This window comes from Budorcas taxicolor, chromosome 1 (genome assembly GCF_023091745.1).
Source record: "Budorcas taxicolor isolate Tak-1 chromosome 1, Takin1.1, whole genome shotgun sequence".
Classification (NCBI taxonomy): Eukaryota; Metazoa; Chordata; class Mammalia; order Artiodactyla; family Bovidae; genus Budorcas; species Budorcas taxicolor.
The window spans coordinates 44,133,166-44,148,606 of record NC_068910.1 but is presented as its reverse complement, the minus strand read 5'-3'; the positions used below and the strand labels follow the sequence as shown (position 1 = coordinate 44,148,606).

Sequence of the window (15,441 nt, the reverse complement as noted above, 5' to 3'; positions counted from 1 at the left end):
ATGAAACATGCAAAGTATAAAACTCAGTGGTGTATATAGATACTTCATTTTTCTTAAATGTATTAATACATGCCTAGAAAAGACTGGAAGAAAATAAATACCTGAGGTATTAACAGTGGTTAAATTTTCCTGCATTGTCTACATTTTCTACAGTGAGCCTAAATTACTTTCATGATCAGAAGGGAAAAATTAAGAAAAAGATCTTGGCTTGTTTGGAGTGGTAAGATGTTCTTGTGGGGTGTGGAATGGGTAGTGGGGAACAGCAGAATAAGAGTCAGGGGAAACACAGTGGTCAGTTACCAAGGACCTAATGCCAGGCGAGGGGATTCAGCTGGAGAATATATGTAACCCCAGTGTTTGTGACATGCAGTTAAAGCTGTGGAGAGTGGAGGCTGGGCTGGTGAGGGGAGAAAGGACTCTGGAGACCATACAGACCACTTCTGTCTAGAGTCCAGAAGAGACCCTGGATTCTGACCCAGGCAGCTGCAGGGGCCAGAGGATAAGAGACAGATGGAATGAGCAGGCCTTCGGGGCACGGAGGATCAATCCAGTCCTCCACACCCTGTGACACATGATCTCTGACCACTGAGGCCTAGCCCAGACCCGAGAGGTCCTGGTTTCTGTGTGCCTCTCTGGGGCTGCCCTGCGTCACCCTGGGTGTGAGGAGGCAACCTAAGTCCTAGCGGGCTACCTGGCTACCCAGGTCCCCATGCTGGGCCAATAGCAAGGTTGTAACTGCCCTGTTGGAGGGGTTTCCTATGTGCTAGGCACTCTGCTAAATGCCAGATGTTTTTTTAATCTCATTTAGACTTCACCTGAGGAGGGAAGTTCTCTTATCTACATTCTCTTTATTCTTTTTTTTTTTGAAATAAGTTTTTATTGGAGCATGGTTGCTTTACAGTGTTGTGTTAGTTTCTACTGTACAGCAAAATGAATCAGGTATAGGTATACATATGCCCCCACTTTTGTGGATTATCTACATTTTCATAGTCAGCAGTCACAGTCAGGATTAAGATAACTGAGGCTAAAGACCATTATCCCCTCGCCCAAGCTATCTTCTCAGTGTGCCTCCAAGAACCCCTCTCCTCATCTAAAAGTGCTTTATTTAATTGGGAACAACAGTGCTTGCCTGTGGTAAGAAGTTCGGTGGTACAAGAGCAGACAACAAAGAAGTTGTGTCCCTCCCAGCCCGGAGTACCCAGTATGTGCATCACAGAGATAACTGTTGTCAATTTCTTGGGGATCCTCCCAGACATGGATTTATAGTCTTATATATTCCCGCCAACACAGGCATACACACGAGCTTAGGATACTTTTTTTTTCTTAACTCAGTGTGTCTTGGAGATGGTTTGTTTGCCTGTAAGATCTATCTCATTCTTTTTCACTGCTGTGTGATATTTTGTTATATGGACGTACCATGATTCATGGAGCAAGTGCCCTAGTGGTGGTCATGTAGGTTCTTTGCTATCTTTTGCTTTTACAAACAATGCCATGATGAATATCCTAGCATACTGTCCTTTATCAGTTTATCCTGCAGCAGTTTTGTCTGCAGGATAAATTGATAAAGGGCATGTGCATTTGATTTTTAGATAGAAATTGCAAAAGCAGTTCCTATTATGTGTGAAAATGCCCACTTCCCTGAATCCTCTATAATACAATTGCTGTCTTTTCTGCTCTGATAAATGAAAAATGCTGTCATATTTTAGTTTGCATTCAGTTATGAGTGAACCTTAAAATCATATCTTGTGTTTAAAAGCCATGTGTATTTCTTTTTGTGTGTGAATTGCCTGTACATGTTCTTTAAGCGTTTTTTTTTTTTTCTGTTGGGTTGTTGATCCTCTTAAGAATATATTTCTAAAGTGAACAGTGAAAGCAAAAGTCGCTCAGTCTTGTCCGACTCTTTGCGACCCCATAGACTATACAGTCCATGGAATTCTCCAGGCCAGAATACTGGAGTGGGTAGTCGTTCCCTTCTCCAGGGGATCTTCCCAACCCGGGGATCTTCCCAACCCTGGGATCAAACCCAGGCCCCCTGCACTGCAGGCGGATTCTTCACCAGCTGAGCCACAAGGAAAGCCCTAAGAATTTATTCTACCAATTCTGTAGTAAAGAAATGACTCTTCTCATCTGCCATATGTGCTGCAAGTATTTCCCCCAGTTTACAGTTAGTCCCTTTACTGTGATCTTTGCTGTTTGGATATTTACCATTTATTGTCAGATCAAAGACTTGCCCTCTTGAAGATGATTCATTCTTCCATGATTTCACCTAGTCCTTTGAGACAGGTTCACTGGAAATCCATTTTATAGTAGGGAACGAGTTGGGTCTTGGCCCCACAGCCGGCCACTTTTCCCCGGGTTCCAGCAGGAGGAACCGAGCGAGAGAACCACAGAGATGGTGACCCGTCCTCGCTTCCTGGAGCTGCGGGCAAGAGCCTGCAGCCTGGCGCTTTCTTCCCCGCCGGTTCACTGCGCGCTGACTGAGGGTCCGGGATCTGGGTTGGACTGGCTGGCGCCTGGGAGACCCGGAGGTGAGGGTCCTGGGGAGGGGCAGTTGCACGGGGAAGAGGGAAGAGCGGGAAGGGGCTGGGTGAGTCAGGAGTGCAGAGGATGGAGGGGAAGGAGGGATCGGCAGTTTGGCCAAGGGAGGATCTGGCTATAGTCAGGCGCTGGGAGCGGATGTGTTGGGAAGGAAAGCGGAGAAGAGGCTGCAGCCTGAGGTCAGCTACGGAGAGGAAGAGGCTGCCATCGGGGAGTGGGCGCTGTTCTGGGAGCTGGGGATGGGACCAGGGCAGGAAGGGAAAGAGTAAGTATGAGAGTGGGGAAGAGCAGAGAGAGGCGAAGGGGGTGGGGCGGCGGAAGGAGTAGACAGGTTGGGAGGGTGAGGGGAATGGGTTGGAGAAGGAGGGGCTCGTACCAGCGCAAGGACAGCTTCCTCCAGACTCTGGGACTCCGGTCCTGCCTAGCTGACTTCTCTCGCCTCGGGCCGCTGGAAACAAGTCAGACGTGCCACTGTGGACAAGATTATTTTCCCGAAGTTCTTGAGAGTATGCTACTCTGGCCCTGCTGCTCACTTACTCTGAACGTAAATCCTCTCTTCCACTCAGGGTTAGGCGGTTGGGATGAAATGAGACGATTGAAAGGGATTTGTAACCCTTTATTTAAAGGCTGCCTGGTTGCAGAAGCCTGCCATAGTCCTCTGGATGTTGTTGTTTAGTCGCTCAGTGGTGTCCAACTCTTGCAACTCCTGGGCTGTAGCTTACAGGCTCCTCTATTCGTGGGATTTCTCAAGCAAGAATACTGGAGTGGGTTGCCATTTCCTTCTCCAGGGTATCTTCCAGACCCAGGAATCAAACTGGAGTCTCCTGTGTTTCCTGCATTGGCAGGTGGGTTCCTTACCACTGACCCACCAGGGAAGCCCATTCCTGTGGATAGGTGTGGATGAGAGAAACCAACCCTAACTTGACTGGGAAAACAGTTTTACTTTCACAGTTCAACATGAAGTACAGTGCCAGCTGACTGCCTCAAGCATAGACGTCAATGGCAGGAGCTGCTGAGCCACTGTTCTTTTTTGTCCCCTGGTGGTGGTGAGCCCTCAACTGGGCAGACTGGGGCCAGCAAAGCCCTTAGTCAGGCTCAGTCCTGCCTCTGGAGCTGGTCTGGATTTCCCATCACCGCTGCTGGGAGTTACACAAAATCTACTTGAAGCTTGAGAGTAAGAAGCAGAGAGGTCTTGGCTATTGAGAGGAAACAGGTCAGAGAGGGGAGATGTGAAGTTATAACTCAGTTCCCAAAAGTTAGAATCTGTTTAGATGAGAGTCCAAGGAACCATACTGAGGTAGGAGCCAGCATTTATGGGCTGTCCCCATTGCGTATAAGCCAAGGGAAGGGGAGAAGGTAGGGCCATTAAAAAAAAAAAAAAAAAAGCTATTTACTTATTTGGCTGCCACAGGTCTTAGCTGAGCACACAGGATCAGTTGCAGCATGTGGGATCTGGTTCCCTAACCAGGGATGGAACTTGGACCTCCTGCAATGGGAGGACGGAGTCTTAGCCACTGGACCAGTAGGGAAGTGCCAGGAGCTATTCTGCAGCAGATGCAATGTATTACTCTCTTGCTGAGATGGCCCGTTCTGACACCTACCTAGTACTTTTTCCAACCCTAACGCCCCCGTCTACAGTTTTCCCGAGGCATGAGGTGGTCATTGTATTCCGAGCAAGGCAGTCTTTCATGGGGCATCAGGCATGCCACTGGGCTTGGAGGGAAACCGACGGGGAATCGCCTTCTATGAGGCCGCTATCGAGAGGCTCCTCTTAATTCCTAGACCTCCGAGGGCTGCGCCGGACAAGAGCCGCCGGGCCTCTGATGACGCACTACCGGCCGCGCCGCTGTTCTTCCGGCCTCGGCAGGTGACTCTAACCCCTGGGTCTCCGTGTACCTCACGGACAGTGGTCGCTGCCCTGTGGGGAGCCCCCGGACATCACGGTGAGCGGGCGGGACCTAGGGGAAGGGAAAGACAGACACCGCACGCCTCTCGGCAGTGGCGGCAGCCCTGGTTTATGTGGAAACCCGCCCAGGCCTCGTTCTCCCCGAATATTTGAGTACCCTTACGGCCCCGAGCTCCTGGCAGCCCATCCCCGCTTGCAACTTCAGCACTGCACTCACCAGGGCCTGGCACACAGAATACACCTAAGAAGATGATGGCGTGAATGAGTGAATGATGATTGAGTAACGGATAAGTGACCGAGACCTAGGACCCGAGTTCGGAAACGAAATCCTGGGGGTCAGAGGTCTCCGTTTGGGCACAGCTGTTTCCCCCAACAGTCTTGCAGCTCAAAAACTTAAAAAAATTTGAAGGGACTTAAGAGGAGAAAGCAAATAGTGTGAAACGCACTAGCGAGATAGTTTGGAGACCTGAGCTGTAATTCTCTGGGATACCGAGCCGATTTCTTGATCTCTAATGTTGAACTGTCACTGCCGCCTTTTCTCTACAAAGCTCAGTTGACAGTATGTACGCTGAAACGTTTATGTCTAACAACAAAAGTTTACTATCCATTACTTGCCAAATATTACGTAGAATGTAGAGGCGGGACTACAAGAGTGAGTGACCTCGGAGCCTTACCAAGTGGGAAGTCGCTTCCCAGTGTAGTAGTGGAAGATACATATGTGAGCAGATCTGTGATAATATTTTAAACCGCGTTTATTTGTCTCTTAACGGATACCAGGCACTCTTTGAAACAGTTGTGCATTTGTTTAACCTTCACAACAACATCTAATTTTCAATGAGGAAATCGAGGTCCGTAGAGAATAGATGACTTATCCGAGGACGCACTGCTATTAAGTGACCCAACGCTGCAGAAAATGTAGGTCCAGGGTGCTGTTGCAGCCTGGAGGAATACTTTACTTGGAGCCAACAAGCAAATCAGGAAGGGCTTCACAAAACAGTACATTTAAGTGTGGTGTTATGTAAGGAATTGTGGTTTCAGTTCTTCAAAAACACCTGGCTTCCCAGAATCCATCAGCCACTTATAGAGGAGTAGCAAAGTGGCAGCAGGGAGAAACGTTACAAGACATGAGGAGGATGCTAGGTCCCTGTAAGTTTTAGCAAGATGATGGTGTGTGTGTGTGTGTGTGTGTGTGTGTGTGTGTGTATACACACAGACCTGTTTTCCCCAAATCTGGATTAAGTTTTATCCTTTTAGCATCTTAAAATCATGAACAGATATTTCACATTATCTTATTTGTGTAAGCATTCCATTCCAGCCAACTTAGAAGCAAGGTGTCAGCAAACTGTGACCCATGGGCTAAATTTTGGTCTACCACCTGTTTTTGTTAAAAAAAAAAAAAATTGTTGAAACAAATAAGCTCACTTGTTTACATATTGTCTAGTTCTGTTTTCAAACTACAAAGGCAATGCTTGCTAACTTTTGATGTAGACACACAGCTCAGATGATCCGCAACTAGAGAGTAGATGTGACAGACTTGTCCTTCTCAAACGTGACATTTCTGGATTTATGTTGAGTGCTTGCTGTGTGGCATATATTTTTATAAGTGCTTTATGTGAATTAACTCATTTAGTCAAGGGTTTCACAGACTTGGAATATTACCTGATTTGTCACCTTTTTCAGATAAACAGCCTGTTCCCATGGGCTATGGCAGAGCAAAGTTTCTTGAGTTTCAGTACAGCTCACTTTGCCACTTTGATCTTATTCTGAATGGGAAACCTATACCATATCCATTAGATGTGGCATTAAAAAAAAAGGTTTTTTTTTTAGGGGGGGACAGTTAAAACTCTGAGCCAGATCTTTCACTTTAAGATATTTTTTGGATTTAAAAAGTAATTCATGTTTATTGCAGGAAAAATGAAATATGTAGAAGAATATAAAGGACAACATAAAGTAACCCATTAAATGACCTAGAGATCAGTTGTTGACATTTTGGAGGATTTTCTACTGTCCTTTTGTATGTGTGTGTTTTGTATATATCTGTGTAGTTGATAATTGTTTCTGTTTATTGAATGCTTACTTTAGTACTGGTATATATGTGCATATTTTTTGTTTTTAGTGTTTTGTAGTCTCCTGTTTTAACGTATTCTCATGAGTATTCTTTGAAAACATGAGTCTTAATAATTTCATAATCTGTCATATTGGTATATCATCAATTTTTACTTGCCTGTATTTTCTTAAAATTATAGTAATAGTGTGATCCTTGCACATAAGTCTCTGTGCTCATCTCTGATTATATTTTTTCACTTTTTTCTGTGATTACAGAGTTATTTACTTATTTCTACAGAAAAACTTTCAAGCATTACAAAAAGAAAGGCCTTAAGACAACAAAAGTTTCAGACTTCTCTGGTGGTCCAGTGGTTAAGACTCTGTGCTCCCAACCCAGGGACCAAAGGTTCATTCCCTTGTTGGAGAAGATCCTGCATGCCACGTGGCGCAGCCAGAAAAAAGAAGAAAGTGTGCCATAATCTTATTCCTCAGAGATGATCATGGCTAACAAATTGATAGATATTCTGAGAGATTTAAGTTATTTATTTATTTAGACCATGCTGTGCAGCTTGTGCGACCTTAGTTTCCCAACCAGGGATTGAGCCAGGCCCTCAAGCAGTGAAAGTGCAGAGTACTAACCACTGGACCGCCAGAGAATTCCTTAAGTTAGTTTTTTAAAAATAAGGCAGAATATAAGTAATTGAGGAAATATGGGAAATAGAGGGGAAAAATCATTTGTAATTCATATCCCCATGGTGATGATTAATTTTCCTTTTTTGGTCTTATTCATATGCATATTTTAACATACATATATGATGCTACATTTGTATCTGAAATTATGACATACTGATAAATTTGAGGATCTTCTGAGATACATTGCAGGTGTATATAGTATAGACTGAGAATTTTGTTCTGAGTTCCTGTACCTACAAAATGGTGATCATGGTGTCCCAATTGACACTCAGCATACAACTTTAAGACCTACTATATATAACTAGATTATCTCTGGAAAGATGGTACCAGATTACATTCCCACCAGTCGTGTGTGAGAGGCTCTTTTCCTGACCTTTGCCAGTTTTTGAGTTTTAGCATTAAAGAGAAAATTTCCAATTTGATATAAAAATTAATTCTTCATTCTTTGAGTTCTCATTTGTTTGATTACCATGGAGGTGGAGCTTTGTTTTGATATGTTTATTGGCTTTTTGTAATTCTTGGAGTATTTGTTATACTACCCATTTTTCTGTCAGTTCATCTTTTTTCTTTACTCATTAATAAGAATCCTTTTATTTATCAGGTCCATCTGCTTCTTTGATGTGTAAATTTAAAAAATACATTTTTTAACCCTTTACTCAGTTTAGATTTATTTTGGTATATGGTATGAAATAGGAATCTCACCAAGTGTTTTTTCCAGATAGTTAAACAATCTCAGCATAATTTGGGAGAAATCGATTATTCATGATTGGAAATGCCAATTTTTATCATATATTAAATTATGTTTCTCTTAGGGGATTAAGAGTCTATAAAGTCAAAAGCCAGAGTTTAACTTCCTTATAAATGTGTAAACTCACCATAAAGGTTTCCTAGTTACACACTCTCTTTTTTTTTAAGCTGTGCCACACAGTACGAAGAATCTTAGTTCCCCCACCAGGGATCGAACCCCCACTGCCTGAATTGGAATGGCAGAGTCTTAACCACTGAACTGCTGGGGAGATCCCCTAGCTATATACTCTTGATGATTTTATCTGTTACCCCCAGAATTTCAATTACTCTCTTTATGACAAAAATTCTAAATATAAGTTTTCTGCCCATACCTCTCTCCTCTAATATCCATGTATGCCTGATATTTCAAACTGAATATATCTTTTCCCTCCCAAACCAGTGTTCCCACTCTCATTAAAGGTTACTGTCATCACTCAAGCTTCACACCAGCAAATTGTCATTAACTTTTTCTCCTTACATCTCCCTCTATTATTCCTCTTGTCCTGTTGTTTTTTCTCTTAGTCAGCCCAGTCTCCTTATTGGACTGCTGAAACAACCTCTCAGGGGTACTCCAGCCTTCTTCACCTTGCCTCCTACCTTTCACCCCTGTACACACTTTTCTTGTTCAGTTCAGTCGCTTAGTCGTGTCCGACTCTTTGCGACCCCATGAATCGCGGCATGCCGGGCCTCCCTGTCCATCACCAACTCCCGGAGTTCACTCAGACTCACGTCCATCGAGTCAGGGATGCCATCCAGCCATCTCATCCTGGGTCGTCCCCTTCTCCTCCTGCCCCCAATCCCTCCCAGCATCAGAGTTTTTCCAATGAGTCAACTCTTCGCATGAGGTGGCCAAAGTACTGGAGTTTCAGCTTTAGCATCATTCCTTCCAAAGAAATCCCAGGGCTTTCGCTTATACTATGGACAAAAGGATGTGTGTGTGTAATAGCAGATCTAATCATGTCACATCCTTTTTTCAAACATTTTCCGGTCCTTTTTGTGGCCTTCTGCTCAGTTTAGGGTTAATTCCTTAAAATGACCTGCAGGATTGTATTTGCTTGCCTCAGGCTTCATGGCTTATTTCTAGCATTTCGTACTTTGGCCCTACTAGAGCTCGTTCATTCTTCTGAAGCATGGGGCTTGATTCCTTTTATATATTCCATTTCATTTCTCTTGATATCTTCTTTTCCCTCTTCACCCATCTAATCCTTACTTATCTCTTCTTCAGCGAGGCTTTCTTTCCCAGGTTAGATTAGGTCCCCTCTGCTCTACATTCCACAGTGCCCAATATTTCTGCTTTTTTAATTCCCTTATTTGTAACTACTGGTGTAATTTCTTTGTTGAGCTGTGATGTAAGCTCTGGGTGGGCAGGGTCATGTCTGACTTTTTCTCCACTGTCTGAAGTGAAGTGAAGTGAAGTGAAGTCCCTCAGTTGTGTCCGACACTTTGCGACCCCATGGACTGTAGCCTACCAGGCTCCTCCCTCCATGGGATTCTCCAGGCAAGAGTACCAGAGTGGGCTGCCATTTCCTTCTCCAGGGGATCTTCCTGACCCAGGGATCGAACCTGGGTCTCCAGCATTCCAGGGAGATGCTTTAACCTCTGAGCCACCAGGGAAGCCCTATATATATATAGGGCTGTCTAGTTCTGATTATACGCAGACCCGACTCTACCTCATGAATATCTGTAGGATTCTGCAGTGGGTCCACTTTATGTCCCTGTTATGGAAGAGGATCAGGAAATCCCACCTAGAATCCTCCTAAATCTCTAAAACTCAACACTGAGGCACAGACCTTAATGAGATGGCCACAGAACTGGTCTTATTAATTACTTCACCAGACATCCTATTCTTTCATGTTTTCTGAGGTCTTGATTATGATAACCATCTCTCTGCCTTCTGTTTTCCTTGAGATGTTTCCAGTTTTACTTCTCACTTCAGGCTTATAGGGAGAGATGTTTTTTGATGAACAGTTACAATTTTGACTTTCCCAAAACCGGAAGCTCTCTACTATTTTTGCAACTCTTTGTAAGTCAAAAATTATTTCACAGAATTTTTTTTTTAACTGCAGCGTGCAGTTTTATATTGAGCTGTGCCCAAAGAAAAATTTTGTCACTGATAAGACACTTTGAAGAAAGGACAATCAGTGTATCTCTAGGTTGTATCAAATAGAGAGAAATCCCTAACTACTATCCAGCTCCTTGACTATAGGGGAGGTGGGTGGATCAGACGTAATGCATTAGCCTTGTTATGAGGCCATTTCCCCCATGTAAATTTTGATTATATTAATTGCCTTTTCTTTAGATTATTGTATAATGGAAAGAGTGGACTCATTAACATGGATATTCCCATTCATAGTTATTTTTATCTTTATAAATAACATTCTGATGTGTTTTATCAAGTGCTTGAGTATTTCCTAATATGTTAGTCTGTCTGGCTGTCACTTGAACAGTTGACAGATGGAGTTTGTGAATCCAGAAAGCTGGAAGCCATCGTAACACTTGGTGGTGCAGGCACATTACTATCCTGACAGATTTTGTATGTTATCAGATAGTGTCCTCAGACAACAGCTCTTTCTCATTTTTCTGTTTACTGGGACAGTGATATCCCTTCCCCCACCTTTTTTTCCTCTATGAGCAGGGCTCCACTTCCAGCCTTGAAGTCTTTTACAAATCAAAGCAAAGAGAAGATTTGTGGATGTTGAATATGCAAGGAGCTGAAGAGAGAGAGATTGGAAGAGAGATTTGTCCAGGTGAGTGAGCAAGTGTTCACCAGTGGAAGAAATAGGAGGGCTTTCGAAATTTTACAAGAGAAACTCAGTGAAGCTCAGAAGAGAAAATTGCTCTCTCTTTTAGGATGTTGGGATGAATGTGAGTGAGCACCTCTTGGGGCCAGCTTTTCCCTGGTACATTTCTACTGTTTGGCTCGTTTACATTCTCTCACTGTTTTGCCCTAATCTTAGTCTGTTATTTGTCTTTTTCCTTTTATCTCCCTTGTCTCTGATTGCCTCACTTCCTTGGTGTCTGCAGCTGCCCATTTCTCATTAATGATGATCACCTTACCCTGGTGCAGATCTCTTCCACCGCTTATAATTCTGAATTACTTGCTCACTTGCTCTTATTGACCCTTACTCATAGGCCAGTATTAAGACCTGTCAAAATGAGGTCCCTCTAAGTTAAGGGACTTCCACTGTGCCCTACACAAGAGAAATTCACTGCAGTGGTTTTTTTCAGGTTGGATGAACAAGTCTGCTCCAGAGCAGGATGGCACTGATATTGAGTTGCCAGGGGTAGCATCAAAGAGATCCCAAGAGGATGAATACCAGGATTCTACATTTGAAGAAAAACATATACGTGAGAACATGAAGGAAAACCCTCCCAGAGAGGCTCCTGGACCACGGTTTTTCCAAGAAGGTTTTGGAGCAATAACTTTTATCCATAAGGAAGCACCTCCAGAAATGATTAGCCAGGAATATCATTTAGAGAGAAGCTTGCTTTTGACCTCAAGTCTTGTTACACATCTCAGGGTTTCTACAGAAGAGAGCCTGCATAAATGGGAGACAAGTAGCATACACACCAATGAGATTTCAGGCCAAAGTAAATGTTTGACCCTCTCTACACAGAAAAAATCTTGGAAATGTGGTGAATGTGGAAAAACCTTTACTCAGCGCTCATCCTTTACCCAGCATCAGAGAACTCATACAAGACCCTACACATGTGAGGAATGTGGGAAAACTTTTAGTCGTAGCTCATTCCTTATGAGACATCAAAGAATTCATACTGGAGTGAAACCGTATGAGTGTGAGCAGTGTGGGAAAACATTTAGATGTCGATCGTTTTTTACTCAGCATCAGAGAATCCACACTGGAGAGAAACCATATAAATGTAATGAATGTGGGAATTCCTTCCGCAATCATTCGCATCTCACTGAACACCAGAGAACACATACTGGAGAAAAACCTTACAAATGTAATAGATGTGGGAAGGCCTTCAGTCAGAACACACACCTCATTCATCATCAGAGAATTCACACTGGTGAGAAACCTTATTTATGCAATGAATGTGGCTCTTCTTTTCGCAAACACTCAAATCTTACACAACATCAGAGAATTCACACTGGGGAGAAACCATATAAATGTGATGAGTGTGGGAAAACTTTCCATACAAAGGCAAACCTCTCTCAGCATCAGAGAATTCATACTGGAGAGAAACCCTATAAATGTAAGGAATGTGGGAAAGCCTTTTGTCAGAGCCCATCCCTTATTAAACACCAGCGAATTCATACTGGAGAAAAACCGTATAAATGTAAGGAATGTGGCAAAGCTTTTGCTCAGAGCACCCCACTCACTAAACATCAGAGAATTCATACAGGAGAAAGACCCTACAAATGCAGTGAATGTGGTAAAGCTTTCATTCAGAGCATTTGCCTTATTCGGCATCAGAGAAGTCACACTGGAGAAAAACCCTATAAATGCAATGAATGTGGAAAGGGCTTTAACCAGAATACCTGCCTCACTCAGCATATGAGAATTCATACTGGAGAGAAGCCTTATAAATGTCAAGAATGTGGGAAAGCCTTTGCTCACAACACATCTCTTACTGAACATCACAGAACTCACACTGGTGAGAAGCTCTATAAATGTAGTGAGTGTGAGAAAACCTTCCGGAAGTATGCACACCTTAGTGAACATTACAGGATTCACACTGGTGAGAAGCCTTATGAGTGTGTTGACTGTGGGAAATTCTTTAGACATAGTTCAGTCCTTTTCAGACATCAGAAACTTCACAGTGCTGAATAAATCTGGCATTCATGTGATGGTTTCTCAAGGGAGAGTGCTAGGAATCTGGCCCAGGGTAGAGGCACAGGAACAGTTCCCAGAGGGAAGGATAAAGGAGACTTGGACACCATACTCAGAAGAATATTTCCAGAAATGGAGGTGGGAATTTGGAGAATGCAGAGCCTACTCCAGGTGGGCATCTGGGAATATAGGATAGGAAGGAAGTTCCTACTTTTCAGAGAAATCCTGGCTCCTTGCCATTCCTCTCCCTAGGGCACTCTAATAGCTGGAGGTGCCATTTATTAAGTTAACACTGTTTCCCTTATTATACTCCTGCCTTACCTCCCCAGCTTGTCACCTGTGTTCACTGCTCACTAGGCTGGGTTGCTTTTCCAAACTGATGCTCAATGTGAAAGTGGCAGCTCTTCTGAGGTGGTGCTGAATAACCGCCAAGTGACTGAGGTGGCTATTGTGGGAAGGCTGCCCATCTGTAGACGTGGTCCCATGAAGGTTAGACAGAAACAAATGAAAACAGAATCCTTACTCATTTATTTATTCAACAAGTATTGGGATATATGGCAAGAACTGGGCTGATTGCTACAGGAATGGTGAAGAAGACTTTTTATCAGGGTGAGGGAGATCTTTCTTTAAAGCAGGAGGATCACTTGGGGCTAAGAAGGAAATAACTCAAAGCTTTTCTCAAACGCTGTCAGTTTGTGGGAAGGAAGTCAGATCTGCTCAGAGTGTCACAGAGAAGAAGACCTATCTTCTGTCCCTGTGGAATTATTGGCTTACCCAGAAAGGAAGTGGTTTTTGCTGGGTTACCAGTGGTAAGAGGCCTCAGAGCAGAAAGCCTGCCCATGACTGAGCAAGCCACCCACATATTCCTGACCTGGACTAGGGCATTTTCCTGTCCCTTATCAGTTTGATTGGGCGACTAGTTCACAGGGACCAGGGGATAGGAGCCCGGTAGGATCAGCTTGGGACTTGGGTTTGTTAGCCCTTAGGGTGAGAAAGCATTAGTGATAAAGGAAGGCAGCCCCTTTCAGGTTGGCTGGATTTGGGCACTGGTGGACAGTCCTTAAGAGAGAAAGCTTCAGTGATGAAGTCACTGTATTGGAGAAGGCTAGGTTTTGTGTAATCATGGCATTGAAGGTTTGTTTTTTGCTTTGTTTTGACTGTGCCACTTGACACAAGGAATCTGAGTTTCCTTACCAAGACTGAACCCGTGCCCATTGCAGCGGAAGCGTGGAGTCTTAACCACTGGACCATCAGGAAGTCCCGGCACTGGAGATAACCATAGATTCATGAGAGTTGGATGTTTGTTTTTATTGGGACTTTCTTATTCCAGGATGTTTATCATTCTTTGTGAACTAGAGCTATCTAAGGAAACCCTTCTCATGGGATGCATTTGGAAAGAATTCTGAAGAGAATTACCTCTTTTTCTACGCTGAATATCAAGATAGTATGGTTTCCCATGACTGATGGCATTTTATTTTTTGAGTGAAAAGAAGGGCATGTTTCCCCTTTATGTCTCCATTTTCTTTCTTGTATTTAACTGCTGCCCAGAGAGTCAGCTGTGGAAGATTATATGAGGATAGCCTTTGACTGGTATTTGAAATAGTTTTCTATGCTCTGAAGTTCATATAATTTTAAAAAATATGACCATTAAACACAACTAAAGTAAGTTAATTCTGGAATGGTTATTTGGAATTCAGCATTGATATTTTTTTCCAGAGCAACTGTCTTACAAGCATTAGTTTGAGCTATTAATTACCAATAATGGGAATATGACAGAAATAACATACTTTTCCCTCTCCAGCTATAAAGATAATGTTCTCAAACCTGCCATAGGGCAGTTCGTAATTGAGTACATTAATGTCTTAGGGGGCAAAATAACACTATGAAAACTGTATTTTATGCTCATGGAAAGCAAATGTCTGTATTTTTTCAAACACTAAAGAATTCATTGCTAGCACATAGTAAATGCTCAGTAAATGTTTATTTGTTGAGTTAATATATTTTAATCAAACTCTGCTTACCAAAAACTTTAGGAACTTCTTGACATTTAGAGTGATATTTATATGCTACTGTCTTTGGAGTCTTGACTGGAGGTTAGAGAGGAAAGGGAGAGTTTTCTTGAGGAAGAAGCCAGAAAACCTTAAGGGTGAAAGATGCCTCAGTTGTTAGAAAGATTTTCTAAAATGGAATGGACAAACCGAGGTTTTAATCCTCAGGCTAAGAGAATCTGGTTCCATTTTTACTTCCTGGAGAAGCAGAAAGAAAAGGAACTCATCAGCTTTACCCCCATCCCGTATTCTCACACATGCAGATATTTACTCCTGACTTTGTGTCAGTTGCTGGCCCACCATGTGTCAAGTCATTCTAGCTTGGCCTCAAGCTAGCTTCTTCCTCAGCCTTCCCTCATCATATCCAATCAACCACCATATCCAGTTGACTTATAACTCCTAAACTAGGAAGCCACCGCCACTGATAGTGCTTTATCCAAGCTCCCTGATTTATTTCCTAGGCTTTTTTCCCATTTTCCCAACCAGTCTTGCAGTTTCTTGTACGACTGGGCCATCTTTCACATGTCTTCTGGATGGTCTTTGCAAGACACAACTGTGGCAGCTCTGTGGTTCTCTCTCTGAATAAAGTGTTAGCCTCCAGGGGTAGCTGAGTCTCCCCATCTGGCCCGTG

At 43.2% G+C, this 15,441-nt stretch overlaps 1 protein-coding gene and 1 long non-coding RNA gene across 2 annotated transcripts; both read left to right on the top strand.

Moving 5' to 3' along the window:
- The first annotated feature begins 4,401 nt into the window (after window positions 1-4,401).
- Window positions 4,402-11,489, top strand: LOC128057558 (uncharacterized). The gene is made up of 3 exons (XR_008200327.1): window positions 4,402-4,481; window positions 10,605-10,716; window positions 11,198-11,489. It is a non-coding gene; the product is annotated as an uncharacterized LOC128057558 (long non-coding RNA).
- A 53-nt stretch (window positions 11,490-11,542) lies between these two features.
- ZNF502 (zinc finger protein 502) lies at window positions 11,543-12,762 on the top strand. The gene is made up of 2 exons (XM_052644429.1): window positions 11,543-11,560; window positions 11,650-12,762. Exons 1-2 carry the CDS (start codon window positions 11,543-11,545, stop codon window positions 12,760-12,762), a joined length of 1,131 nt encoding a protein of 376 aa, XP_052500389.1.
- The last annotated feature ends 2,679 nt before the right edge of the window (window positions 12,763-15,441 follow it).